This window comes from Stegostoma tigrinum, chromosome 2, assembly GCF_030684315.1.
Source record: "Stegostoma tigrinum isolate sSteTig4 chromosome 2, sSteTig4.hap1, whole genome shotgun sequence".
NCBI lineage: Eukaryota > Metazoa > Chordata > Chondrichthyes > Orectolobiformes > Stegostomatidae > Stegostoma > Stegostoma tigrinum.
In genome coordinates, this window is record NC_081355.1 from 27,093,922 (window position 1) to 27,120,834 (window position 26,913).

The following is a 26,913-nucleotide window of genomic DNA, read 5'->3' on the forward strand; positions in this document are numbered from 1 at the left end:
TGCTTATGTGATATCTTCGCGATGTTTATAGTGTTCTCCATCCTAAAGACTGATACAAAATTTTGGCTTAAAATATTAATATTAAAACATATTTAAAGCTAATCCACACACAGTTTGATTGCTTCTTGCAGGAATGCTAAATTTAAGAACTCAAGGCATATGACACTTAACCTGCATGCTGCCATCTGTAGAGTGTCTTGTTACATTTATGGAATGCTTTGGGCACTCCCTGCATGAACCATTTATACTTTTTAATCCTATGGTTTATTGCTTGCAAAGTGGATAGTTAGCTCCCTGACGCCTGCCAATTTCATTTTCCTCCACTTAACTTTTTCAAGCATTACCTCCACAGGTAACGTAGAATAAGAAATAATCAGAATGGAGGAATTGGTATTTTGTTTTCTCCCATGGGGCAGTATATCATTCTTTCATTGTGTAATGACAGTGGTAACAATTTAATATCCTTTTTTGCATGTCAGATAATCCGTACTGTTCGAAGCCACTTTCATTTTGTTTTTGCATTATATGAAATCCAGAGCTGGCCATGTCTGTTCTATGAAGGGCCTGGGAAATCCTTTGGAATACAGAAATGGTACAGGGCTCAGACCTGGGCCTTCAACCAGCTTTCAATAAACTGTCGTACAAACTAAAGTAATGGAATTATTTTCTTTTAAAGATAGAGGAAATGAACTAATTTCCCTGAAGGGGACCACAGTTGGCCTCATAAGAGCCTGTTTGATCTAGAAATAGACTTAATTTATTGGAAGGTGCAGTGAATTACACATGAAACAAAGATTCAAAACCTGGAACTCCTGTTGGTGCAATCTTTCAGCGTGTTAATTTTTTTGAAAACAAGCCCAATTCTCCAGAGCTTCTATCTAATGTGATTACGTTTGAGAATGTTCAGGGCATTTCACTTGTTTCTCCTTGAACTAAAGTTTTGTTGTCGCAAAATTGTCTTGTAGCATCACCAACCTGCTTCATGTCATGTCATGTTCCTGAAGCACTTAGTATTATCCAGTATACATTGGCCAGTGTTTTTCTATTGTTCCCTATTCCTTTATTTCAGGAAACATGAAGTGTGACAGTTCTGATCCCACTTTATGCATAATCTCTGCGCACAGTTTTGCAGTCAAAGTGAACTAACTAACATTGTAAGTCTGAGCAAATTCAAAAATAAAGACTTTTTCCAGCATCAACTGCATTAGTGTTCTAACTTTTTGCTTGTCAGAAAATCTGATAGCAAAGCCATTTTTATGGCTTTCTTGAGTTTGTGGGTGGGCACCATGCAATTCAACATGTCATGATTTTACTGTAATAGTATTCAAAAAATCTACAGATATGATTACCTTTAAGCATGGTCTCATGTCAATAGCACTTGCAACTTAAACTAATTCATGATGTCCCCATATTTTGCCACATCAAACATTAATTGTGTATTCACTTCACAGATGCTGGCAGTCTGCTGAGTTTCTCCAGCAGTTTCTGTTTTCACTTGCTTCAGATCTCAAGTGTCTGCAGTTCTTTTGTTTTATTAAAATAACAATAGTGACATTTCACAGTATAATAATGGAAAAAGGAATTAAGCTGTACTTGTATCTTTCCTCTCATGTACTTATCAGAGAATCATATGATACAATCTGGAAACAGGCTATTTCGCTGATCAAGTTCAAATTCACGTTCACCTTCTGAAGAGCACCCCCAACCCGGCCCCATTGCCCTGAATTTCCCATGGCTAATCCACTTAGCCTGCACGTCATGGACAATTTAGCATGGCCAACACACAACCTGCAAATCATTGAAGTGTGGGTGGATACTGGAGCACCTGGAGGAAACCCATGCAGACATGGGGAAAATGTACAAACTCCACACAGATAGTCAAGGGTGGAATCGAACCAGGGTCCCTGATGTAGTGAGGCAGCAATGCTAACCACTGAGCCGTGATGTCACCTCTCATGATGTGTTAAAATTGCTTTATAGCCAATATGGTTGCTCTGATGAGCAGCTGCAATTGTAGACTGACAACAAAAAGCATTTTATATACAGAAAGTTCCTGCAAAGAGCAGTAAAGTAAACCATTGGGTACCATTTTGGTGGTATTTGTTTAAACATCAGAATGTCAAGAGGCTCATCTGCATTTTCAGTGCAGTATGATTTCCTGCATCCAACTGAGAAGCCCAAAGCGAGCCTCTGTTTGATGTCTTTGATCGCAAATTGAATTTGCTAATGAAATCTGTAACATTTCAACAGCATGAAAAACAAAGACTCTGCTTTTTAATTGACCTTGATCTGTCAACATTAACACATTTAAAACAGTTTGCAGCTGACTGAATCAATCTTCTGTTTTCTTTTAATGAAGATGGATCACCCGCACAACTATATAAAAAGAATAGTTCGAAATAGCATCCAAGAATTCCTGCCTTTCAAATATCTGATGGGAAGGATGGTACCAGAATAAATATAGCAATATATCTTCTATTTATCACAAGAAAGATGGCTGTAATTTCTGTACAAAGTGTTTTGTGTCATTGTCTGAATTTTTAAAAAATCATTTGCAGCTAAATTGAGAAAGACTAGTTATAATCCTAACAACCATATGTCTTCATACTTGTTTAAAACAAAATGTTTCCTACAACATGATACCATGATATTTTAAATTTACATGTAAAATATGTCTGGGAAGTGCTACAGCTGCGATGTAGGAGTACATAGTCTTTCACTAGTTCTACCACTCCACAGATCACAACATAAATTAAATTGCTTTCCGCAATATGTTTTGATTTTAAAATTGTTCCTAATATGATTTCTATGTTGGATTTGGAGTTGATAATAGCCATGAACCAGGTTCCTTAAAGAAGCACAATTATTGCTTCATTATAAAATAAAACCTATTCAATGAAGATGCTAATATAGTTAACTTCACAGTTTGCAATATGAGAACATAAATATGCCCCCTTCTAAACAACCTAAAACACACTTGCACCAAGTAAAGGGGGTAAAAAGGCTTCTTTCTGCAGAGATTACCTTTTAATCAATGAAACAACATCCAAACAAGACAGCCATGAAACCAAGGCATGTAGTTTCGAAGAAGTGAGTACGAGCAATAGCTAAAGTTACGTGGTTTTCCAGAAGTGCACTTGGGGGGGAAAAAAATAAGTTCTGATGTGTTTTTCATTGACTTAAAAAAACAACTTTCCATAGAAAGATTCCACAAATCTTGAAACAAAAGTATTTTTTCCCCACTCAAACTCCTCCAAAATATCTCTCACCATATCCATCATCTCCAAAAATCTCTTTGTTACAGAAGCTAAACGTATGTCTTATTTTTTAATTTCAGCTTTTATTTTAGTGACGCTAGTCTGTGTATGCCACTATTTTGGAGGATTTTCTGGAATTTGAATACATAACCTTGTTCATAAAATGTATCCGATTGGAAGCATGTTTTGGCTTTGTTAAATTTAGAGCAATGATAGTTTATTTTTAATACAGCTTACAGCACCTTCTACATCGTGGGCTTAATATTATCAATGCAAGTACCGTTTGTGGGGTTTCAACCAATTCGAACCAGTGAACACATGGCAGCAGCAGGTGAGTGGCTTCAACTCCGGATTCTGCTATCCTGAGTGTAAGTTGTACAAGTCTGATAGATGACTGTTAGAAGTTTTATTAATTCAGGAATCATTATTCACCAGCTCACTTGATTTGTTTCTTCCAGTAGTCAATATTCATTTGTGTTTCTTCAGAAAAGCAGTTGGTATAAGAAAGGAACATTGTATACCCAGTCTCATGATGTCAAGCGTGCTTTTTTTTAAATTAGCATCATGAATGTGCTTTTGTGGTGGAGTCAGAACTAAGCAAAGAATTCACCATTAGTTCTGACACAGCTTCTAGGCAGCCTGAAGTGATTTTGAGACTGTTAATGTACTGTACTGTGAAAATTATATTAAATTGTTTAGGTATTGCTGTAATCTCTGGCTATTTGGTGTTTCACCCTGGTGATGCATAATAGGCACAACAAGTCAGATTTTGAGTGGATCTGAAAGGATCACAAGGTTTTAATCTAAAACAGAGTCTCCAACTTCTTTCAGGACAGATAATTATTTAAGATACGCTTGCTCATAAAACATGAGCAGAAGTAAATCATATGACTGTCGAGCCTGTTGTGTCATTCAGTACAGTCATACCTGAAATTGATCCTGAACAGCACTTTTTGTCCGCACATCATATTTATTTGCTTTTCTACAGCCTTCGATGTAGTTGACCAAATCCACCTGGGGGAGGTGCGGGTATTCACTTTGATCATAAGAATATAAAAGCAGCATTTTTTTTTATAAGCAGCGTTGATACTCCGAGAAATGTAGATGTGCGCTTGAACAAGAGGTAGAGAATTCTAAAGATTCATAATTTCTTGAGTAGAAAAAATTCTCCTTTTATCGCAGTCCAAAATGATTGCCCCTTTTCCTCTGACTGTATACACTTTGTGTTCTAGATTCTCAACCAGTGGAGAAAACCTCCTGTGTGTACCCTGTCAAGCCCCTTCACAATATTTTATACTCCAATCATATCACCTCTCTTTCTTTCTTCTAAACTCTGGGGAATTAGGTCCAATTTACTCAAACTCTCATAATAGGGCAGCCTTCTCATTGAAGGGACCTATCTAATGAACTTTCAGTGCATTATCTCCAATGCAGGTCTATCGTTCCTTTAAATAGAAACCTAAATTGCACAGTACTCCAGTATGGTCTCACCGCAACCCTGTAATGTTTGACTGCAGTGGTACAGTTGAAAATTGATATGTGCAAGACTATTTTGTTGTAGCTATTCTTAAGTTAGCAAACTGGAACTAGTTCAATACAGCAAGGACTAATACTATGTCCTGTAACAGGACTTCCTCATTCTTGTACTCGCATCCCCAGCAAATAAAGACAACATGCCACTTATCTTACAGATTCATGACATTGTGTTTCTTGTATGAGCACACACGAGTCTCTTTTGACCACCACACCTTTATAAAAATTATTCTGCCTGTCTCCTCTTACACCAAACTGAATAACTAAAACTGCCTACACTGAACTCCATCTGTTATGTTGTTGCCTACTGCAAACTCAGAGAGATTGAAGGCCTCCTGGCAGCCTGACCTCAGGGAAACCCAGAACAGAGCCCTGACTGCTACAGGAACAAAACCTGACACTGCAGTGATCCAACATCGAAGTGCCCCAACCAGACCAATTGTAAGACCCACTAGAGCACTCAAGGATCCGACTGATGCTCAGGACCCATCAGATGCACTCACTCACTTTCTGGAGTAGCTGACCTCATTCACCGATAGCCAAGATCAACCAGACAGACCACAAGTTGCCCCAGAGCGTTCAAGGCCACAACTGGTGCTCAGGACCCCATAGGCACACTGATTCTTCCCTGGGAGAAGCTGACTTCACTCATCCGGGATCAGCCATTAACCTGGAAACGTGGATGAGCTGGAGTTCAGATGAGACTCAAACTCACAGGTTTCGAGCCCCCCTCCCGTGCCACTGCCGCATACTCCTGGCAAATGTTCAAGCCATTGAGAATAAAATAGATGAACTTAAAGATGGACTCATCTTCCAAAGAGAATTGAGGGACTGCGGTGTCCTCTATTTCACAATGACCTGGTTCATCCTTGCTACATCTGACTGTGCCTTACAACCTGACGGCTTTTCAGCTCACCAAATGAACCACTCGGTATCCTCGAGCAATGCAAGGGGTCACGGGGTCTGTCTCCTAAACAACAACACCTGGCGTCCAGGTATGGCAACCCTGACATGTCACTGCTCCCTGAACCTAGAATATTTAACGGTAATTCTGTCCAAACTACCTGCTGTGTGAATTCCCCTCCATTATCCTGAGAGCAGTCTACAACCTCATGCAGAAGTGAAGAATGCTCTTAGCAAAGTGTACAACGCTGGAAATTGTCTTCAAGCCTGAAGCCTTGCTCATCATAGCCAGTGACTTCAACCAGGCCAACTTCAAGAATGTGCTACCAAAATCCCACCAACATGTCTCCTGTCCCCCAGAGGCCCAAACATCCTCAAAAAATTCAGTGACCAAACTAAATGAGTGTGCCACTACTAATACAGACTTCATTTATAAGCCCATTATTGACTGTGCCAAAGAAGTTAATCCAAACGTTCCCTAACCAGAAGCCATGGATGAGCTGGGAGATTGACACCATACTTAGATTCCCTACAGTGTGGAAACAGGTCCTTCGGCCCAACAAGTCCACACCACCCCTTGGAGCATCCCACCCAGACCCACCCTCCTATAACCCACACACCCCTGAACACTATGGGCAATTTAGCATGGCCAATCCACCTAGCCTGCACATCTTTGGACTGTGGGAAGAAACCGGAGCACCCGGAGGAAACCCATGCAGACACAGGGAGAATGTGCAAACTCCGCACAGACAGTTACCAGACGCTGGAATCGAACCCGGGTCCCTGGCTCCTTGAGGCTGCAGTGCTAACCACTGAGCCACAGTGCCGCCCTAGTGAAGTCCAGGTCTGAGGCATTCAAGTTGTGCAGCCATGACCTATACAGAAAATCCAGCTACAGCCTTTGGAAGGTTATCAGGGAGGGCATAAGGCAATACCAAATTAAGCTTGAGACCCAGACTAACCATGTGGACACCTGTCATTCTTGGTATGGCTTACATGACACATTGGGCTACAAAGCAGAGTAGAACAGAATCATGGGCAGTAGTACATCCCTACCTGATTAGCTCAGTGTTCTATGCTCGTCTTGAACTGAAGGGCAGTGTGGTGATATCACCTGTGCAATCAGCCTTGGATGCACTTAAACCCTTGGCCAGCACAATAAACGTTAGTTCAGCCTGAAGAGTGAACCCACAGAAAGTAACTGGCCTAGTTGGAGTCTCCAGCCATGCATTCATCCTCTGCAGTCCAGCTGTTGGGTGTATTTGCAGACATCTTCAACCTCTCCTTACCACGACCTGAAGTCCCCACCTGCTTCAAGAAGACCATTATCCCAGTGCCAAAAAGAAGTCTTGCAGCATGCCTCAATGACAGCAGAGCCACTGGGCAGCATTCTATCATTGAGGTTCTTTAAGAGGTTAAATATGGCTCACATCAACTCCAGCCTTCCAGGTTGCCTCGATCCCTTAGAATTCACCTACTGCTTCAACAGGTCCATGGCAGACACCATTTCCCTGGCCCGACACTCACCCCTGCAACACCTGGACAACAAGGATACCTATTTCAGGCTCCTACTTGTTGACTACAGCTCTGCCTTCGACACAATTCTAAACAAACTCATCTTCAAACTTTGGGGACCTTATGTCTCAGAGCAGAGAACAGTGACTGGATTCTCGATTTCCTGACCAACAGACTGCAGTCAGTAAGGAAAGGCGACAGCACCACCTCCATAATAATCCTCAATACCAGTGCCCCGCAAGGCTGCACACTCAGCCCCCTACTATACTCCGTATATACACATGACTAGCCTAATTTTGCACCAACTCAATTTACAAGCTTGTTGATGCCACCGTCCTTGTAGGTCAAATCTCAAACAACAATAAAACGAAGTAAAGAAAGGAGATAGTGTTCAAAGGCAGATCGTTAAGACAACAATCTCTCCAGAAGCGTAAGCAAAATCAAGGAGCTGGTCATTGATTTCAGGAAGTGAAGTGCAGAGCATGCCCCTGTCTGCACCAGCAGTGTTGATATGGAGATGGTTCAGAGCGTCAAGTTCCAGGTAGCGACAATCACCAACAATCATGATCCGGCCCACCCATGTTGACACTACTATTAAGAAAGCACAGCAGCACTTCCTCCAAGGGGCTAAGGAAATTTGGCATGTCCATAAAGACTCTTAAAAATTTTTATAGATGCGCCATAGAAAACATTCTACCTGGATGTATCACAGCATGGTTTGGCACCTGCAGTTCCCACAACCGAAAGAAATTTTGGAGAATTGTGACCGCAGCCCAGTCCTTTACGCAAACCAGTCTCCAATCCATTGACTTCATCTATACTTCCCGCTGAATCGAGAAAGCAACCAACGTAATCCAAAGACTCTACCCACTCCGGTTATACTCTCTTCCACGCTCACTTTTGCCAAAGAATTCTATTGCCATGTGACTCTTAAATTTTCACTGTCTAAGATGAGGGGCGATTATCCTGTACCCACTCTGAAACTTTGTATCCTGACGACTTTGTGAATTGCAAGAGTGTTTTGTGGCTTCAGCTAGCCAAGAATTTTTAAAGGGAAATCTCGGATATTTTTGATTAGATTAACCTAAATATTGGACAAATGACCTGTTTTTTAAAAGTTTGATAATGTATACTTGTTAATTGAGGAATACAAATCATTTTAACTTCTCTTCCTCTGCATTCAGGTGTATTTGCCCTGATGCAAGCTTATGCCTTCTTACAGTATCTGAGAGACAGGCTGACGAAGCAGGAGTTCCAGACACTCTTTTTCTTGGGGGTGTCTCTTGCTGCTGGAGTTGTATTTCTGAGTGTTATTTATTTAACTTACACTGGTGAGTCTGCATACAAAGTGTCATTTTATCGTTCTTGTTTCTCCTCTCCCCCCCCCCCCAAAAAAAGTTATGATTGCAGAAACAGACCAGAGAAAGACATAATTTTCATGACAAGAATTCAGATTGTAGTTCATGTTTAATTTTCTGGTATGTCATTGCATTTATTAGAATCTTCCACATTGTCCAAAGTGAGATATTATAAATAAATATTTTTTGCAAAATGAACTCTGTCCCTTTTGCTGAATTTTCAGATCCAGTTTCATGGCTGTTGTAGGCAGTCTGGTAACTTAAATTTTAAAGACCTTTTAATGTGTAAAAGGGACCCAAAATCTGCTGCCAACTTGTAAGCAGGCAGGAACCAAATAGTGGAGTGTGACCTATTAATGGCAAAGAGAATGATATACACTAAGAGATACTGAGCAAGGCCAGAATGCATCATGAGGTTGACAGTGTCAGTAGAAACAGAAATATTGGAGATAATGGAAAGTGTGAAAATTAAAAGTGGGGTGGGGAGTGGGACAGCTGACTATGGTGAAGTTAGATCAGTCATCTAATTCAGAAAGGTTGCATACAAGGTTGATAATGGAAATGGGTGGAGATAGAGAGGAAGGGTTTACTTTAATTTGTTGAGCATGCCCAGATATGAGAGTTGCCAGAGGATTGGAGATGGCCAGTGTTGCACCCTTATTCAAAACAGAACGCAAGGACAGTCTCGGATGGCAGACCAGTTCGGCTGACATAATTGAAGGCCAAGGTCTTGGAATGCTTAATCAGTGAACTAAAAGAAGCATTTGGAGAGGTTTGAGTTAATTAAGAAAAGTTAGCACAGTTTTGTGACGTGCAGATTGTGCTTGACTAAGCTGCTTTAATTTTGTTTTGAAGCAGCATCAAGTATTAATCAGTTTTAAGGGAATGCAGTGGATGTTGTCTCCCTTAATTTTAAGGAAGTATTTATAAGGTATGACATATAAAGTTAGATAACATAATTGTTCTTTATTGAATATTAGGGGCTGTGTGCAATTGGATTCAGTTTGAATTGAATTTGATGGTGGTAGAGAATGTGTTCTCTGAAAGTCAGAGGTAGGATCACTGCCATATATAAATTATTTGATTTTTGGGGTGTTGAGTACAATTTCAAAACATGTTGAATGATACCTGCCTTGGAGTGTCAAACGATATTCACAGGAAAGATTTGCCTGCAATGGGATTTAGGCTAGACCAGTAGCAGATGACAAGTGATGAGATACAATGTGGCAGAATTTGGGGAAAGCCAATATGGACTTTATGATGCAATTGTGAAAAGACTGCACGAACCGAGGAACTTCAGTGCATATGCATAGATCTTAGCAGGACATAAAGGTCAGCAAAACAAATGAGTCCTTGGGCTTCTCAAAAGAGATAATGAATAAAAAAGCAGGGAAGTTTTGCTGAACCGATTATGAAAATTTGGTTTCCCTTCAACTAAAATATTGTGTCCAGCTGTGGTCATTACAGCATAGAAAATATGTGGAAATTCTTAAGGGGCTGAGAGGAGAGATACCTGAGTGGTTCCAGGGATGAGATTTTACAAGATTAGGTTGGAATAACTGGGATTGTTCTCTGTGCAGCCAAAGGGATTGAAAGAAAATTTGATGGAGGGAAGTGACATTATGACCAGTTTAGAGCAGGTATACAAAGAAAAACTTCCCATTACCTGAGAGAACAGGAAGCATTGGGGGTGGTGAGGACCCTGTGACAGATAACAGGCATCACTCAGGAATGGGCAAAGTGAGGATCCTTGTAGAGACATGTATGAAATGGTGGGAGACCTGAGTAGGACTCAACATATCAACAAGTGCCATTTTTCTAGTCTATACTTAAGTAGAAATGAGGGTAAAATAAAAGCATATTCTATTCAGTAAGGTCTGTGTAGGAAAATCAGGCCCAATATCTGCACTAGTGCGTAATCTGAGATACTCCTGGCAGTTTGGATGACCAAGTGTTTAGGAAGTGCTTCTGACTAGAGTCACAGCTCCAGGTTTTGGAGTTTGACTGACAGCTGCCGGCTGTACAGGCATATATGAGGCGGAGAGTTCATGGATAGTGCTTTCCAAGATGCAATCACCCCACAGTTTAAGTTTAAGGAAGAGCAGGAAGAGGGAATGAATGACTGCCGGATAGAAGAAGGGGACCAAGTAAGTTATGAGGAAACAAAAACTAAGTTGCTGGAATAGCTCAGTGTATCTGGCAGCATCTGTGAAGGAGAAAACAGTGTTAATGTTTTGGGTCCGGTGACCCTTCCTCAGAACAGATGTTATGAGGAAATCCTGAGTGTGTAATACTTGAGAAATTTATTTTTCTCAAGTAATCGGAGGCATACTTGTAGAATGGTGCACTGACCTCTACATCGCTGAGGCCAGGAGCCAACTCCGTGACACCACCTCCTACCAGCCCCTTGATCATGACTCACTCCCGACCACCAAGCCATCATCTCCCAAACCATCCACAATCTCATCTCAGGTAACCTCCCACCCACACCCTCCAACCTCATCATTCCCCAACCCCGCACTACCTTCTATCTCCTTCCCAAAATCCACAAACCTGACTGACCTGGCCAACCCATTGTCTCTGCCTGCTCCAGTCCCGTCAAACTTATCTCTACTTATCTCAACTCCATTTTCTCCTTGGTCCAGGAACTCCCTACCTACATCTGTGACACCACTCACGCACTCCTGCACCTCCAAAACGTCCAACTCCATGGTCCCCAACACCTCATCTTTACCATGGACGTCCAGTCCCTATACACCTGCACTCCCCATGCAGATGGCCTAAAGGCCCTCTGCTTCTTCCTATCCCGCAGGCCCAACCAGACCCCTCCACTGACACCGCTTAGCCAAACTCATCCTCACCCTCAACAACTTCTCTTTGAATTCCTCCCACTTCCTATAGACAAAGCTATGCCTGCCTCTTTGTAGGTTACGTGGAACAATCCCTCTTTGGTAGCTCCACTGGCCCTAAACCCCACCTCCTCCTCTGTTGCGTTGATGACTGTATCGGCACCGCCTCATGCTCCCACGAGGAGCTTGAACAGTGCATCCACTTCACCAACACCTTCCACCCCAGCCTTAAGTTCACCTGGATCATCTCTGATACTTCTCTCTCTCCTTCCTGGACCTCTCTGTTTCAATCTCTGGCAATCACCTGGAAACCAATATCCATTTCAAACCCACTGACTCCCACAGCTACCTGGAATACGCCTCCTCCCACTCACCTTCCTGCAAAAATGCCATCTCCCATTCCCAGTTCCTTCGCCTCCGCTGCATCTGCTCCCAGGATGAGGCATTCCAGTCCCAAACATCTCAGATGTCCTCATTTTTGAAGAATTGCAACGTTCCCCCCCCCCCCACCCCAAAAGTGGTCGAGAACACCTTTGACCGTGTCTCCCGCATTTCCCGCAACTCATCCCTCACACCCCCTCCCCGCAATAACAACCAAAACATGATCCCACTCGTCTTCATGTACCACCCCACCAACCTCTGGATCCGACGCATCACCCTCCGACACTTCCACCATCTGCAGTCCGACCCCACCACCAAAAACATTTTCCCTCCCCACCCTTATCTGCCTTTCAGAGGGACCACGATCTCCGTGACTCCCTTGTCCGCTCCACACTCCCCTCCAGCTCCACCACACCTGGCACTTTTCACTGCAACCGCAGGAAGAGCTACACCTGCCCCTGCACCTCACCCCCATCCCAGGCCCCAAGAAGACTTTCCACATCGAGCAGATGTTCACCTGCACACCTGCTAATGTGGTATACTGTATCCGCTGTTCCCGTTGTAGCCACCTCTACATCGGGGAAACCAGGCAGAGGCTTGGGGACCCCTTTGTAGAACATCTACCCTCGGTTCACACTAAACAATTTCACCTCCCAGTCACAAACCATTTCAGCTCCCCTTCCCATTCCTCAGACAACATGTCCTAGGCCTCCTGCAGTGCCACAACGATGCCACCGGAAGGTTGCAGGAGCAGCACCTCATATTTCGCTTGGGAACCCTGCAGCCCAATGGTATTAATGTGGACTTCACAAGCTTCAAAGTCTCCCCTCTCCATACTGCATCCCAAAACCAGCCCAGCTTGTTCCCACCTCCCTACCCTGTCCTTCCACCTATTGCCTCCTCCCACCTCAGTCCCACCTCCATCTCCTACCTATTCGCCTATCCTGCCCCCTTAACCTGTCCATCCTTCCTGAACTGACCTATCCCTTCCCTAACTCCCCACCTACACTCACTCACCTTTACTGGCTCCATCCCCACCTCTTTGACCTGTCTGACTCCTCTCCACCTATCTTCTCCTGTTTTCATCTTCTATCTGCCTCCCCCTCTCTCCCTATTTATATCAGAACCCCCTTCCCCTCCCCCACTTCTGAAGAAGGATATAGGCCCGAAATCCTGCTTTCCTGCACCTCTGATGTTGCTTGGTCTGCTGTGTTCATCCAGCTGTACACCTTGTTATCTCTAACCTGGAGAAAGGCTAATTTTACTAAGATGCTTTTAGTCCAAATGGCCTAGGATTAGCTATTTTCAGTTAGAATTATGTCAGAGCAGTGGGAGGCATTTAAAGAGGAAATAGTGAGAGTACAGAACAACTGTGTTCCCATAAAGTTTAGAGAGCTCTGGCTGTCATGGATCAATGTCTCTGGATCAATGTCTCTGGCTCATATGTCAGAATGCTATGGGAAGCATGAAAAGGGCATGGGTGAACTTGAAGGAAATTGAGAAATCAAAGGAGAAGCATTGGCAGGCAGAATAAAGGAAAACCCCAAAACTTTTATATATTTTAAAAACCCTAAAAATAACTAGGGAAAGATAGGGGACCATGGAAGCCATCAGTGTGTGGACACAGAAGATGTGAGCTGAGGCCATGAATATTTTGCATTAGTCTTCATAATAGAAAAGAATAACATGAGTATAGATATCAGGGTGTTTGAGCATGAAACATTGAAAGAAATTAATACATAAAGAGGAAGAAAGTATTATCGGATTTAGCAGCCTAAAAAGTGGTTAAATCTGCAGGCCGTACCGAAAGGCAACTTTTTCTCTAAGCTGTGCAATATGCAGCCACTTGGAGTTCCTGCGCATACCGAGTGGCATGCCAGTGCATTGACTTTTGATTCTAGAAGCCACTACTGCACATGGACTTCAGAGATATGTGCTGCAACAGAAATAGTTGCAGTAAAAGTAAGTGGATGTATCCCAGATAGTTCATAGAGACCAGGGGTTTATGGGGGTCCTGGCAGTAATTTTCAAATCCCCTCTGTCCACAGTTGAGGATCCAGAGAACTGGAGAGATGTTAGATTGCCTCATTATTAAAAATTGGAGGAAGGAATTGACTGGAAATTACAGACTAGTCAGTAATCTTGGTGCAGAGGTTATTTGAAAAAAGTCAAAGGGACAAAATATATTGGTACTTGAAGAAATACGGATTAATTGGGTATTGTCAGCATGGATTTGTAGAGGGTAGGTTGTGGACCAGAAGTCTGGCTGAAGGTAATGCATTTGGTATGGTCTACATGGATTTTAGCAAGGCTTTTGATAAGTTTCTTCATGAAAAACTGATCCAAAATAGGCTGAAAGGCAGGAAATAGGGTGATGACTGAGAGACATTCCTATGCCTCAATCTGTTTTCACTTGGGTTCCGAAGGACTTAGTTCTAGGGCCCTTGCTATTTGCCTTGTACATATCTGCCTCAGAAAATGCGCTTAAGAAGGAGGCAGATATATTTCTTGTGGCTGAAAAAAGCAAAGGATAGAGGGAGAAAGCAGGAACAGGATACTAAGTTGGATAAATCAGTATCATCATATGGAATGGCAGAACAGGCTTGAAGGGCTAAATGGCCTGCTCCTCCTATATTCAATATTTCTGTGATGTAGATTGAAGTGCACCTTGTAAGGTCAAGAAGTTTGTGGATGACACAAAAGTTAAGGTTGTAAATAAGGAGAAGGGTAGCAGCAAACCTTTTAGGGGGATGTTGACAGGTCTGTTGGGCAGAGCATTGGCAAATGTAATTCTGTCAGGAAAAATAGGAGGCAATACACTTTATCTGTTCCCTTGTTAGTCCTCCTAATCAATGAATGGTAGGACCTTGGAAAGCTTTGGAACCAAAGAAACTTTTATCTGGATATTATCACATTACTGAAGGTAGCAGGGCAGGTAAATAAGGTTGATGAGATGGCATGTGGAATACTTGACTTTATCAGCTGAAACATAGAATACAAGAACAGGGATGTTACACTGGAACAGTATAAATTCCTGGTTTGGTCACAACTGAAGTATTGTTTGTAGCTCTAGTACCATAGTTATAGGAAGGCTTGATGTACGACAGAATGTGTAGAGGAGGTTTACTGGGATATAGCCTGGATTGGGTATCTAAGCTATGATGAAAGATAGGAAAATGAAGAAGTTGTTTTCCTTGGAGCAGCAAAGCTTAGATAGAGGATGCCTGATGAGAGGTGTACACAAATATGATGGTATAGATATTGTGGAAAAGAAACCACTTCAATTAATTTTTGAAGCAAGTTGGCTAGAACCATGGAGCATGTCGCAACTGCTGAATGTCTTGACCATTTAAAGGCCAATTAAGTACTTCTTGAAGTAATGTTTTAATATAGGAAATTTGACAGCCCGCTTACAAACAGTTAACTTCCCCCACACAGCGATGTGGTAATGACCAGATAATTTGCATTTATGTTGAATGAGGAATGAACGTCGGCTAGGTCACCAGAGATGCTGCTGCTGCTTCCACAGAGTGCATTTGGAATCTTTTACATCCAACTGAGCTGGGGCCTGTGTTAATGTCTCATGAAAGACAGACAGCAAACTCTCCCTTAGTACTACACAGAGGTATCAGCCTTGAGCTCTCCTGTTTCCCTGGACTGAGTCTTGAAACTGAAACTACAAGACATGATGACAGAGTTTTAGTTGGCACTGACATTAAAAGTTCTTGACGAAACATTACAGGAGATGTTTCCTTCTGTGCATGAGAATTTAAAATGAAGAGTTGAATAGCAGAGGTGGAGACATGGATGAATATCGTCCAGTTTCAAAAAATTGAGAATCGAGAAGTAGGTTCAAAAATTTTTGGTTTTTATTTAAGAGAACAGTGAATGCTGTAAATCAGGAACAAAAACAGAAGCTGGAAAAACTCAGCAGGTCTGGCAGCATCTGTGAAGAGAAAATCAGAGTTAACATTTTGGGTCTGGTCTAAGGAAAGGTCTCCGGACCCGAAACGTTAACTTTGATTTTCCCTTCGCAGATGCTGCCAGACCTGCTGACCTTTTCCTGGAACTTCTGTTTTTGATCAGAAAATTTTTCCTGGTATGGACTGGAGTCTGTCAGGTAAATTTTTTGTAAATGAAGAATTACCTTAGATTATTCAATGCTTGTTTTTCCTTGTGTGGAAACCTACTGCTGGGAATCCCTTGTGCGGCCTTTTTTTATTCCTTTGGTTAGATAATGGTTAATGGTTGGAGTTGCAGTTTTTCTTGGTGATTTGTTGTGTTACAGAACTAAAAGTTCATTTTGTAATGGTAATACCTCCTTTTAAAATTTATAATGAATTTATACCTGTCCGGTTACACGCATGTCTTCAGTTTGAATTTAAAATAATTTATCAAATGAGGAAACATTATTGCAAATGTTGCAACTTCTTTTGTTCCAGGCTATATTGCCCCGTGGAGTGGGAGATTTTATTCACTCTGGGATACAGGGTAAGGATGTCAAGACCTGTGTATGTGTGATCATTCTTTGAGGGGATGATGTGATGGGCTGGGTTGAGAGAGAGATTATTGTAATAGTTTTCATTTATAAACTATTCAATTTTGGCCCATCTGTATCCAAATGTACCTCTGACACTGTTGCAGTTCAATAGTAGCCATGCAAGATATCAATTAGTTTGGTGTTTTTTTTTAAATTTTGTCAGATTCTTCAGGAGATTGAGATTTGGTGTTTATCATGATTACTGCACTGAAATTTGCAAGTAGCAAAAGCTGATTTAATTGAACAAATCTAGCATTATTGCTCAAATAGTCAAAATCTCATGAAGGATAGATTCCTTTGAGTTGTGTTCCACTGACAACAGGTCGATAATTCTTACAGTGCTGTTGAGTTTGTAGCAATACATGTTTTCTCTTTAAAAACTGTAAAATATTACAGTGCCACTGAATAACCTTTTAACTTCTATTCATCTTCCTGGAATATTAATACAGATGGTTCCTATGTGGATTTTGTTGACAAACTAAACTAACCACTAAGGGCTGCATCCCTCCCTATATGTGGGACACTTAGCCAGTTGTGCATGCAGGCATGCACTTATTCTTTTATTTAGCATAAGAACTGGCAATGCCACCACTTAGAAATAATATTGATATTTGTTTTATTGTGGTTAATAGGAAACTTTGATAAATCCATCTGACAAGGACTGAATTCTCATTTTCTCATTGTCCTCTAACAACAGGATTGGAAATCTGTGTAGAATTTTAATGAAACTGTCTGCTTGCAGTAAGGGAAGCAGTCAGCAAATCAGCAACTTGAATGTCACTGGAGTGGTCTTTACCATAGCTGTTCAACCACAGTGTTAACACCTGTTTTCAGGTTTCACAACCAGTCAGAATGCAGATGTGTTGATGAACTTTGCCTGTCAATTAAATCATTCAAAGGGACCCTCAAAGGATTCAATGGTTTTGTTTCAGGAAATTATAAATGAAGGTTCACCAACCAGAAGAATGAAAGCATGAGGTTGGTAGCCACCAGCAAATTCTATGATTCAGTAGGGGTTGTGCTTCAAACTGTGAGGACCACAGATGGTATTTCCCACAGCAGGAAAGGAATAAACAACCTCTCAAATAAAGAGAATGTAGCAGATAAAGCGAGTATTTGAATATGGTACCTTGCAGCAGCATGCGTTGCTACAAGAATGTCAGTAACTTGACAAGGGCAGGAAAAGTGACATGCCAGTTCTCTGGTATTCACCTGCACAGAGCTCAGACCAACAGACCTTGCAACACTAGTCATACTGCTCTCACCTGTTCTGTTAGCACCCGTTTACTTCCCCATCCAAATGACTTACCGACATCTTATTGCCATATCACATCCATTCCTTGCAGTCAATGTCTAGAATTTGTCATTTCATTCTTGCTGCACAATCCATTTCTCACACCCCTGCTTCTCTTTATTTCCTCTTGCAGGAAAAGAATGCAGAATTCCAGTGAACTAGGGTGGCTCTTCAGTCATTGTCATCTGTCTGTTGCAGTGGAGGCCAAAGGCAGATAGGTCCCCTGGTCCTGATGGCTTGCATCCTAGGATCCTAAGAAGGAGCTACAGAGATTGTGGATGCATTGGTTGTAATTTTCCAAAAATCCTTGGATTCTAGAGAGTTACCAGAGGATTGGAAAACTGCCAGTATGATACCCCTATTCAAAATGGGAGGGAGACAAAAAATGGATTAGCGTAATTGATGGAAAAATATTGGAATCAATTATTAAGGAAGCAATAGCAAAATAGTTGGAAAATTATAATCTAATCCCGTGACTCTCTATTTTATGCAATAACCTACTGCGGGGAACCTTATCAAACGCTTTATTAAAATCCATATATACCACATCAACATCAACCGCTTTACCCTCATCCACCTGTTTGCTCACCTTCTCAAAGAACTCAAAGATTTGTGAGTACGACCTACCCTTCTCAAAACTGTGTTGACTATCCCTAATCAAATTATTCCTTTCTGGATGATTATAAATTCTATCTCTTATAATCCTTTCCAACACTTTACCCACAACCGAAGTAAGGCTGACTGGTTTATAATTACTAGGATTGTCCCCCCTCCCCTTCTTGAACAAGGGGACAACATTTGCTATCCTCAAGTCTTCTGGCACTATTCCTGAACATAATAACGACACAAAGATCAAAGCCAAAGGCTCTGCAATCTCCTCCCTAGCTTCCCAGAGAATCCTACGATACATTTCATCCAGCCTAAGGGACTTACCTATTTTCACACCTTACAGAATTGCTAACATCACCTTCTTGTGAACCTCAATCCCATCTAGTCTAATAGCCTGTATCTCAGTATTCTCCTCGACAACATTGTCTTTTTCCTGTGTGAATACTGACAAAAAAAAAAATTCATTTAGCGCCTCTCCTATCTCTTCGGACTCCACGCTCAACTTCCCACTACTGTCCTTGACTGGCCCAAATCTTACTCCAGTCATTTTTTTTGTTCCTGACATACCTATAGAAGGCTTTAGGGTTTACCTTGATCCTACCTGCCAAAGACTTCTCATGTCCCCTCCTAGCTCCTCTTAGCTCTCTCTTTATTTAGGCCTTCCTGACTAACTTGTAATTCTCAAGCATCTTAACCAAGCCTTCACGCTTCATCTTTACATAAGCAACTTGAGATTCATGTAAGAGAATGCCAGAATTCTTCTGTGCTGCAGTTTTCACGTGACACCAAGTTGTAGCCCAACAGATTTATTTGAAGATCTCTTGGACTATAACCTGGTGTTGTGTAATTTTTGACCTTGTCCCACCCTAGTCCAATACCAGCACCGCTGCATCAATGCAGCTTTCTGTAATCTTTATTCATTTCAACTGTATTCAACTCCTCTTCTTCCTGCCTAAGTGCATCACCTGACTTTTTCTGTTTATTATATTCCATCTGCGAAGTGTTTTTCCCGCTCACTTAACCTGTCTGTAGACCTCCTTATGTCATCCTCACACTTGCCCTCCCATCTGTTTTTGTATCATCTGCAAACTTGGCAATAGTACATTCACTTCTGTAATCCAAGTAACTGGTTATATATTGTAAATAATTGTGGACCCAGCATTGATCCCTGTCACACTCCACTTATTACAGGTTACGATCCCAAAAACACCTCCCAAAATCCTGATTCTCTCTATTAGTTAGATCAGACCAGACTGATTGACTATGTTAATATGCTACCATCAACACTATGGTTTCTTATCTCATAAAGTAGCTGTGTGCAGTACCTTTCTGTCTTGTATCTCTTTTTGAATAAGTGTGTTACGTTGACAGTTTTCCAGTCATCTGGAACTTTTCTAGACTAAAGATTCTTGAAAGACTAGTACCAGTTGTTTCTGCAGCTACTTTGTTTTAATTTCCCAGGATGCAATCCATCAATTCTAGGAAACTTATCAATCTTTGGTCCAATTAGATTTCCCTTTAGTATTTTTGGAATACTGTTAGTCTTAAGCTCTAAAGTCTTGGGTCAAGTCAATATCTTTCAGGATGTAAAGCAGCTCTCACCTTATTTTCCTGCAGCTTCCGTCCTCTGTGCCATGCTCTGTTGTGCAAGGTATAAAAACAGCACTATTGAACAGTTTTGCTGTTAATGCATACTAAAAGGTCCCCCTTCTCTTTTCAGGCAACTAAATTGCATTTTCGTCACTTTGTAACCCCTTACCCCTCCCCCAGTGGTTTACTGAATTATTAACTTCTCATACCTACGTGGTTCTATATATACCTTTCCTTCACAAAAAGCCCTGCAGTGGATCCGTGTATTTAGAGGTTAGCCCTTGTCTCCAATGAGCCATTTGCTAACTCAAAGTGAAAAGACCTATGAGAGATGTGACAGGTACTGAATGAAGGCTTCATGGCAGTGTGTGGAATATTTTCCAGTGGTGCATGTAGTCCTTCAAATAGTCATGTAGATGAATGTTGAAGCAGAATCTCTTGACTGGTTAATCTGAAGGCATCTCAATTGTCTCATGTACAATCACTGACTCCCTGAACTTGTTGCTGTGATTCTGAGATTGCAGAGCCAAGAATTTTCCAGTTCTGATTGAGCCCCTAAAATGGCAAAGTGAATGTGTGTATTGATCTGGAGAACATTGCACAGTCACCTGGGAAATTCACTTGTCAGTACCAAATGGTAAAATCCTGCAAATGTCACCAACAAATCCATGGAAGGAACTGAAAGCAAAGAAATTCATGGCAGTCGGTGACCTTGATGACAATGTCAATGGATGACCACCAAGTCCATTGGGAAAGGGATCTTATTGTAGGAAGATGCAGATTCTGGCAATGACCTGTTTTGAAGCCTGAGCCTCTTGACATACTGTCATGTTGAGAACTGATTCTCTTCTGGAACCCCTGTGCTGGAAGTATTGCCTCCTTAAAACTGGAGTTGGACCTCATCTCTTCTGTCCTGTGGCTGAGGAGAAGACTGCTGCTGTTGATGTTGCTGTTTCCATTTTCCTGATCCTGTTCAGAAGTACAAAGTGAAGCTGCAAAAACTGACTCATCTTGTATTGAAAGCTGACAAGAAGTACTGATATAACAGTAAAATGCAAGATAGCAGAAATGGCATCAAAAATGATTGAAATCCATTGTAAAACAATGAAGTGCATTCTTAGAACAAGTCTGAAAACAAAAGCCATTCACCTAAGCAAGGGAACAAATGTATTATTTCAGTATTCAGTGGCTTTCCAACCTGTCGATTTCACAGAAGCATCAATACCTGCTGCGCTATCTATCTTCTTGCCAACTCTGGTAAATTTCTCGGCTTGGGAAGCCAATGAGATTATGTCAACCTAAGTGCGGAAACTAGGGGTCAGGAAAGGAGCTGAGTACAAATATCTAACACAGTACTAATCTGTGCCTACATTGCCCCAGCCTGCCAGCTGACGTATTTGGTGTGGTTTGCAGGTGGACTCAAACACTTTTATGGACACTTTGACACTTAGACTACTAATACACCTTATTGGTACCCTGCTTGCGTTTGTGTGTATTGACTTTTTATGATCCTGTTAAGTTTTTATGTTGTTAAGATGGAAAATATATAAATTAACCTTTGTTATTTTTCTGTAGGTACGCAAAAATTCATATTCCCATCATTGCTTCTGTATCCGAACATCAGCCGACAACATGGGTTTCCTTCTTTTTTGACCTTCACATACTGGTCTGTACTTTCCCAGCCGGCCTGTGGTTCTGCATCAAAAACATTAATGATGAACGAGTATTTGGTAAGAAACATTGTCCATTTTTAGATTAAATGTTGAAGTATTGAAAATGTTACAAAGTAGAACTTGCACTTTAAATAATTAAGTTTTCTAACTGTGGAATTACAATTAAGTTTAAAAATAATTGTTTTCAAGAATTGTAATTGTGAAAAATACTTAGTTTTGAGAGAATGTGCAAGCAAAGACTTAATTAAAAGAAGCTTCACATCAGGAAAGTTGATGAGCTAGTGGTATTATTGCTAGGCTGTTAATTCAGGGGCCCAAGTATTGGGTTCAAAGCCTACAGTGGCAGATAATGGAATTTGAATTCATTAAAAAGTATGAATTTAAGAGTAATGACCACAAAACCATTACCAATTGTTGGGAAAAGCTAAAGCACTTTAGGGAAGGAAACTTCAGTCCTTACCCAGTCTGTCCTACGTATGACTCAGACCCATATCAGTATTGTTGACTCTTAGGGACAATTAGGGATTTGCCTATTCAGTGATACCACAACTGGAATTAATGTAAGAAATACAATTTTCTACTAATGTGTTGGACGTGAGTAATTAGAGAGCCAGCATGATGTTCTTTATTTCTTATATAGTCACTAGGCTCATTGTGGCAGTCGCCTGGGCAACTATTCAGAAAGATTACAAGCTCAGATATCTATATTGATAGTCTGAATTCAGTCACAGCTCAGTGGAAGATGGCTTTTAATTGCAGGGCTGGTTTGTGTGTGAAAGAAACATTGCACAACTTCCATACTTAGAAGTAGTTGAGCAAGAACAATGCTGGTAGTGTATTTGACTGCAGATTATCGTCTTGATATCAGGTAATGAGTAGTCAAAGGGCAGGTAGTAAAATAGGATAATATAAATAGTCAGCAAAAAGAATGTTGAGCACTTGTCTCATTTTATCATTCTTAAACTTCTTTTTCTTCACTGATTCACAAAGAGAACTGAACATTTTACAATGGTGCCGTCTAATTTAGTAATATTCTGTGTGAATGGGATTTTGGCACATAATGTTAAAATTTAATTTGAAGGTGAAGCCGTGAATATCAGTGTGAATCCATATGTGGCCATGTGGTGAAATAAATCTCCGTCAAAGCTTAGTGAGCAACATGACCATTTATATAAATTTAAATTGCCAGCTGTAATCATCTCCATTACTGAACTATTACTCACTTTCCATAAAATGGAATGAATTTGCAATAATACAAGTGCTCAAGCACCTGCAAATTGAGAATTTGAATTTCTGTATTGCAGATTTGAGCTGTCTCATTATTGGTTGATGAACAGTGTTATGCCCCAGTACGTACACAAACAAGGAAGACTTAAATGATTTATTTTTCTGAAATACTTCAATTTGATTAAAATTTGTCATCCAGCTAATGACAAGAAAATGTTATTGCAAGCTAGAAATCTGAAAATGTTGTATTTTACTAATCAGAAGTACATGCTGTCAGGTTTGGTTATGATGTACTGCTTTCTGGTGAACAGAGCACATCTTTCCTCCTGTCTTCAGATGCAGGAGAAGCGAAGGGCATGAAATTAAATGCATTGTTAGAATTCCCCGCTGTTTGTTTTTTTTTAAAAACACCATGAAAACTGCTGATGGATTTATTGAATGAGATGAAGTGGACATCACAATCTAGTTTTTGTAGAACTATAATTAAGAACACCATCTATTACATTTCTATAGATCCTATTTTGACTTTTGAGTTATTAAAATTAGTTTTAAAAAATGTTATTGCCAAGGCTTTGAATATAAATGTGTATATTTAGTAAACTGCTGAAGTATGCTTGGTACTGTATGGATATTCACTGCAACTTGTCAGAAAGCATCCAACCATTGCATCTATTATATTTTAAATAAATGTTGCAAATACAGAACATGTTGGTTGCCAGGATGGTTGGTTTTCAGAACGCAAACTCTGGTGGGGAAAAATGGGGTTTTTATTTCATAACTTTACACAAGACTAAATTAGAATGTAAGCTAATACCTGAACTATACTCTCCACAGTTGCCCTTTATGCAATCAGTGCTGTTTACTTTGCTGGAGTTATGGTGCGTCTGATGCTGACTCTCACCCCAGTTGTCTGCATGCTGTCTGCCATTGCATTCTCCAATGTATTTGAACACTATCTCGGTGATGACACACAGAGGGAAAGTCCACCTGTTGAGGACAGCAGTGATGAGGATGACAAAAGGAATTCTGGAAATCTCTATGACAAGGTAAAGGACATGGACACATTTGAGCCCAACACCAGTTGAGTTTTCTCCACCAAAAGATGAGTCAAAAGTTGCTGGTGCATGGCTGGTGGATTTATTATTTCTGCTTGTTTTTTGGGCTGGCTTCTCCACTCACTAAAACTTAGTCTCACTTTTACGATCTGTATGAGGCTTTCTCAACAATTTATATGCTTACCTACTTGGTCTTGCAAGTTCAAGCCTGCTTAGTCCAGTTGCCAAGTTTGTTGTTTCCTTCTGCAAAGTATCTCTCAGGCCCCCCATTCTTCTATCTGTATTCTGGGCTTTTTCATCATAGAGTCATAAAGATGTGCAGCATGGAAATGGACCCTTCGGTCTAACTCGTCTAACTAGTCCTGTTTGCCAGCATATCCCTCTAAATCCTTCCTATTCACAAACGTTTCCAAATTCCCTTTAAATATTGTAATTGTACAAGCCTCCACCATTTCCTCTGGCAGCTCAGTCCATGGACCAACCTGTGAATGAAAAAGTTGCCCGTTAGGCCACTTAAAAATCTGTCCCCTCTCTCAAATGCTATTAGTAAATAGCAGTTACTGTACAAAGTGCAAGTCTTGACTAAGGCTTTTTCTCCCACTGGGTACCCAAAACAACAAGGTGAAATGGTAACTCCAACGTGAGAGTTCCTTTGTCTTGGGATATGGCAATGTTGTGCAAGGTATCTTACTCCTATGTTTGTCTAAACTCTATTCTAATTATTCATTGATTGCCGTAGGCTGGCAAGGTGAGAAAGCATGTGTCTGAACAAGAAAACACTGAAGAGGGACTTGGTCCAAATATCAAGAGTATTGTTACGATGCTGATGCTAATGTTACTGATGATGTTTGCTGTACACTGCACCTGGGTGACGAGCAACGCATACTCTAGCCCAAGTGTGGTCCTGGCATCTTACAACCATGATGGGTATGTCTCCCCTTCTTATCTATCTTTTGTCACTTAGGATAATGTGACTTTACTGTAATTATTTACTTGTGACATTTTTAATGAGGGTGTAATGGTAATATTTAATTTATCATATTTAGTTTATACCATGAGAAATATATTCTTTTACATATTATTTTGGAACCATTTTTGGATTTCCTGAAATGATCACTGAAACTTTTGTCCTGCATTTTAAAAATGTTGAAAAGAGATGAAGTCAACTTTATTCATCTTGTGCTCATCAGGACCAGGACACAAGAAGCAGGGGGGCTAGTTTATATAGCATGAGAGCATGCTTCTTATAATGTATAAATTAGTTTCCCTTTTTGAAGTGTTTAAGTCCTGTATTATAAAGCAATTATTTTCTAGATTTTCAAAAGTGAAATAGATATCTGAAGTATATGTCAAAAGTGGGTTTCGACTGGAATTTTAAATTAATCTCTTTGTGGCATTGTTAATGTAGATAAATTTACCACTATTCAGTCTCCTCAAAATAAAACTTGGAAACAATCTCTGTCCCTTTTTAGAGTTGGTTATATCCCACTGAGAACTTCAGACATATGAAATCTGAAGGTTTGGGTATCTCCCATTGATTCATACTGCTTCTCCTTTTTGATGACATAAAACTTGCAGAAACTGTAGAGTCTACGTTACTTTCTGCATGAGGACAAATGGCATTTTTTTCAAATTGGCTTTGAACTTTACCATTCAAAAATGTATGAATCCAAAATTTGAATATCTTAATATCATTGGAGACTGAACCAGGTGTTGAATTTCTCTTGATCAGTGTTTGTGACATCTGCAGGCGATCACTCTCCCAATATTCTTATTGACTTCTCATGTGAGGTGTTTAGTAGGCCAATTGCAACTTTGGTAGTCAAGGTAGGAAGAATTAGTTATGTCTAACATGTATTAGCTTGGACCTGTTTAATATATCCAGTGTAATTGGTTTCGTGACCTATTTATATTTCCTGGCAGAAAGAAATTACAACTATGTGTCACCAGTATTTCTATCCTAACTTTTTTCCAGTTTTCTTGCTTGGCCCTCATGAAAGCTGATGGTGTAAATGGCTCCTTCTCCTGTTATTCCTTGGCTCCCTCTCCTGTTACTCCTTTTCTAATGACTGCCATCACAATCTTTTTAAAAACCAAACTCCCTACATTCCTCTGTCCTGGAAAACTGCCAAGATTCCATCTCTCTTCCTGGCCACTTTCTCTGGTTGAATAAGTGTGTCTACAACCTCAGTTACTCTATTCGACCTGAGTTAATCTTCCAACCCTGTATCTCTTTCCAAACAAACTCCTCACCTTTTGCATATAACATTGCCTCATTCCAGCTGAAATTCTTAAGTATGCCCTAGAATGCTCAAGATTTGACTCCACTTCTCTGCATTATAAACTTTAGCTGATCCAAAGCTCAGTTGTCCACATTCTATCCCACATCAATTTGTACAGTTGTGTATAAGCAAATGAGGAGGGCGTCATGGCTAGCTTTTTAAAAAATCCCCTTTCTTTAACATACAGCTGTTACACTTCAATTAAACGTAATTAACCTGATCAAAAATGAAAGAAAGCTAATTCAAAAGTTTTCTTGAGTGACAGTGAGTTTTATTACCTATTACCCTGAAAAATAGCTGATTAAATACTGTCACAAATGTAGATAATGAATTTACAAAGGGCATGGTGTGTCTAGAGGGTGAGGGCAGCTATGGTTAGGATATTAAGAGTCCCTTGGGTAGAGAGACTTTGAAAACCTGAGTCCTACTGTTTAACTATTGTCCTGTTTCTTTAGCAGTGACAATGTTACTGGCCTTTAGTTGTCCATGACTGATTTTTTTTTTGAGGTTGCTTTATCACCAGTGCTGCTCTTTAAGATTGAGATCAAGACTGAGAAAGCGAGAAGAGGTTGCAGTATTGCTATTATCAGTCATGTTGTAAATTCAAAAACAATGAATTCACATTATAGTAGGTGAGCTATTGATAGAGTAGAGGAGGATTATCTTTGCTTCTTGTGGCCTGTACTGTACCTGATCTTGATCCTGGCAGTGTCTTGCCTTGCATCGGTGAACAAATTAATTGAGCTGAAACTATTAAACAGATCTTTGATCTGCCATAATATTTGCATAGCAACAATACTTTGCTTGACTGTACAAGCTGAACAGGATAGGAAAAGCACTTCTTTAG

At 40.6% G+C, this 26,913-nt stretch overlaps 1 protein-coding gene across 1 annotated transcript in view; it reads left to right on the forward strand.

Annotated features, from left to right (window-relative positions):
* stt3b (STT3 oligosaccharyltransferase complex catalytic subunit B) overlaps positions 1-26,913 on the forward strand; it is a 92,861-nt gene that overhangs the window by 55,161 nt on the left and 10,787 nt on the right. The window contains exons 6-11 of the mRNA XM_048555741.2: positions 3,490-3,588; positions 8,393-8,539; positions 16,239-16,287; positions 21,405-21,559; positions 23,564-23,775; positions 24,524-24,711. Coding sequence (XP_048411698.1) covers positions 3,490-3,588; positions 8,393-8,539; positions 16,239-16,287; positions 21,405-21,559; positions 23,564-23,775; positions 24,524-24,711 — 850 coding nt within the window. The remainder of the gene's footprint in view (positions 1-3,489; positions 3,589-8,392; positions 8,540-16,238; positions 16,288-21,404; positions 21,560-23,563; positions 23,776-24,523; positions 24,712-26,913) is intronic.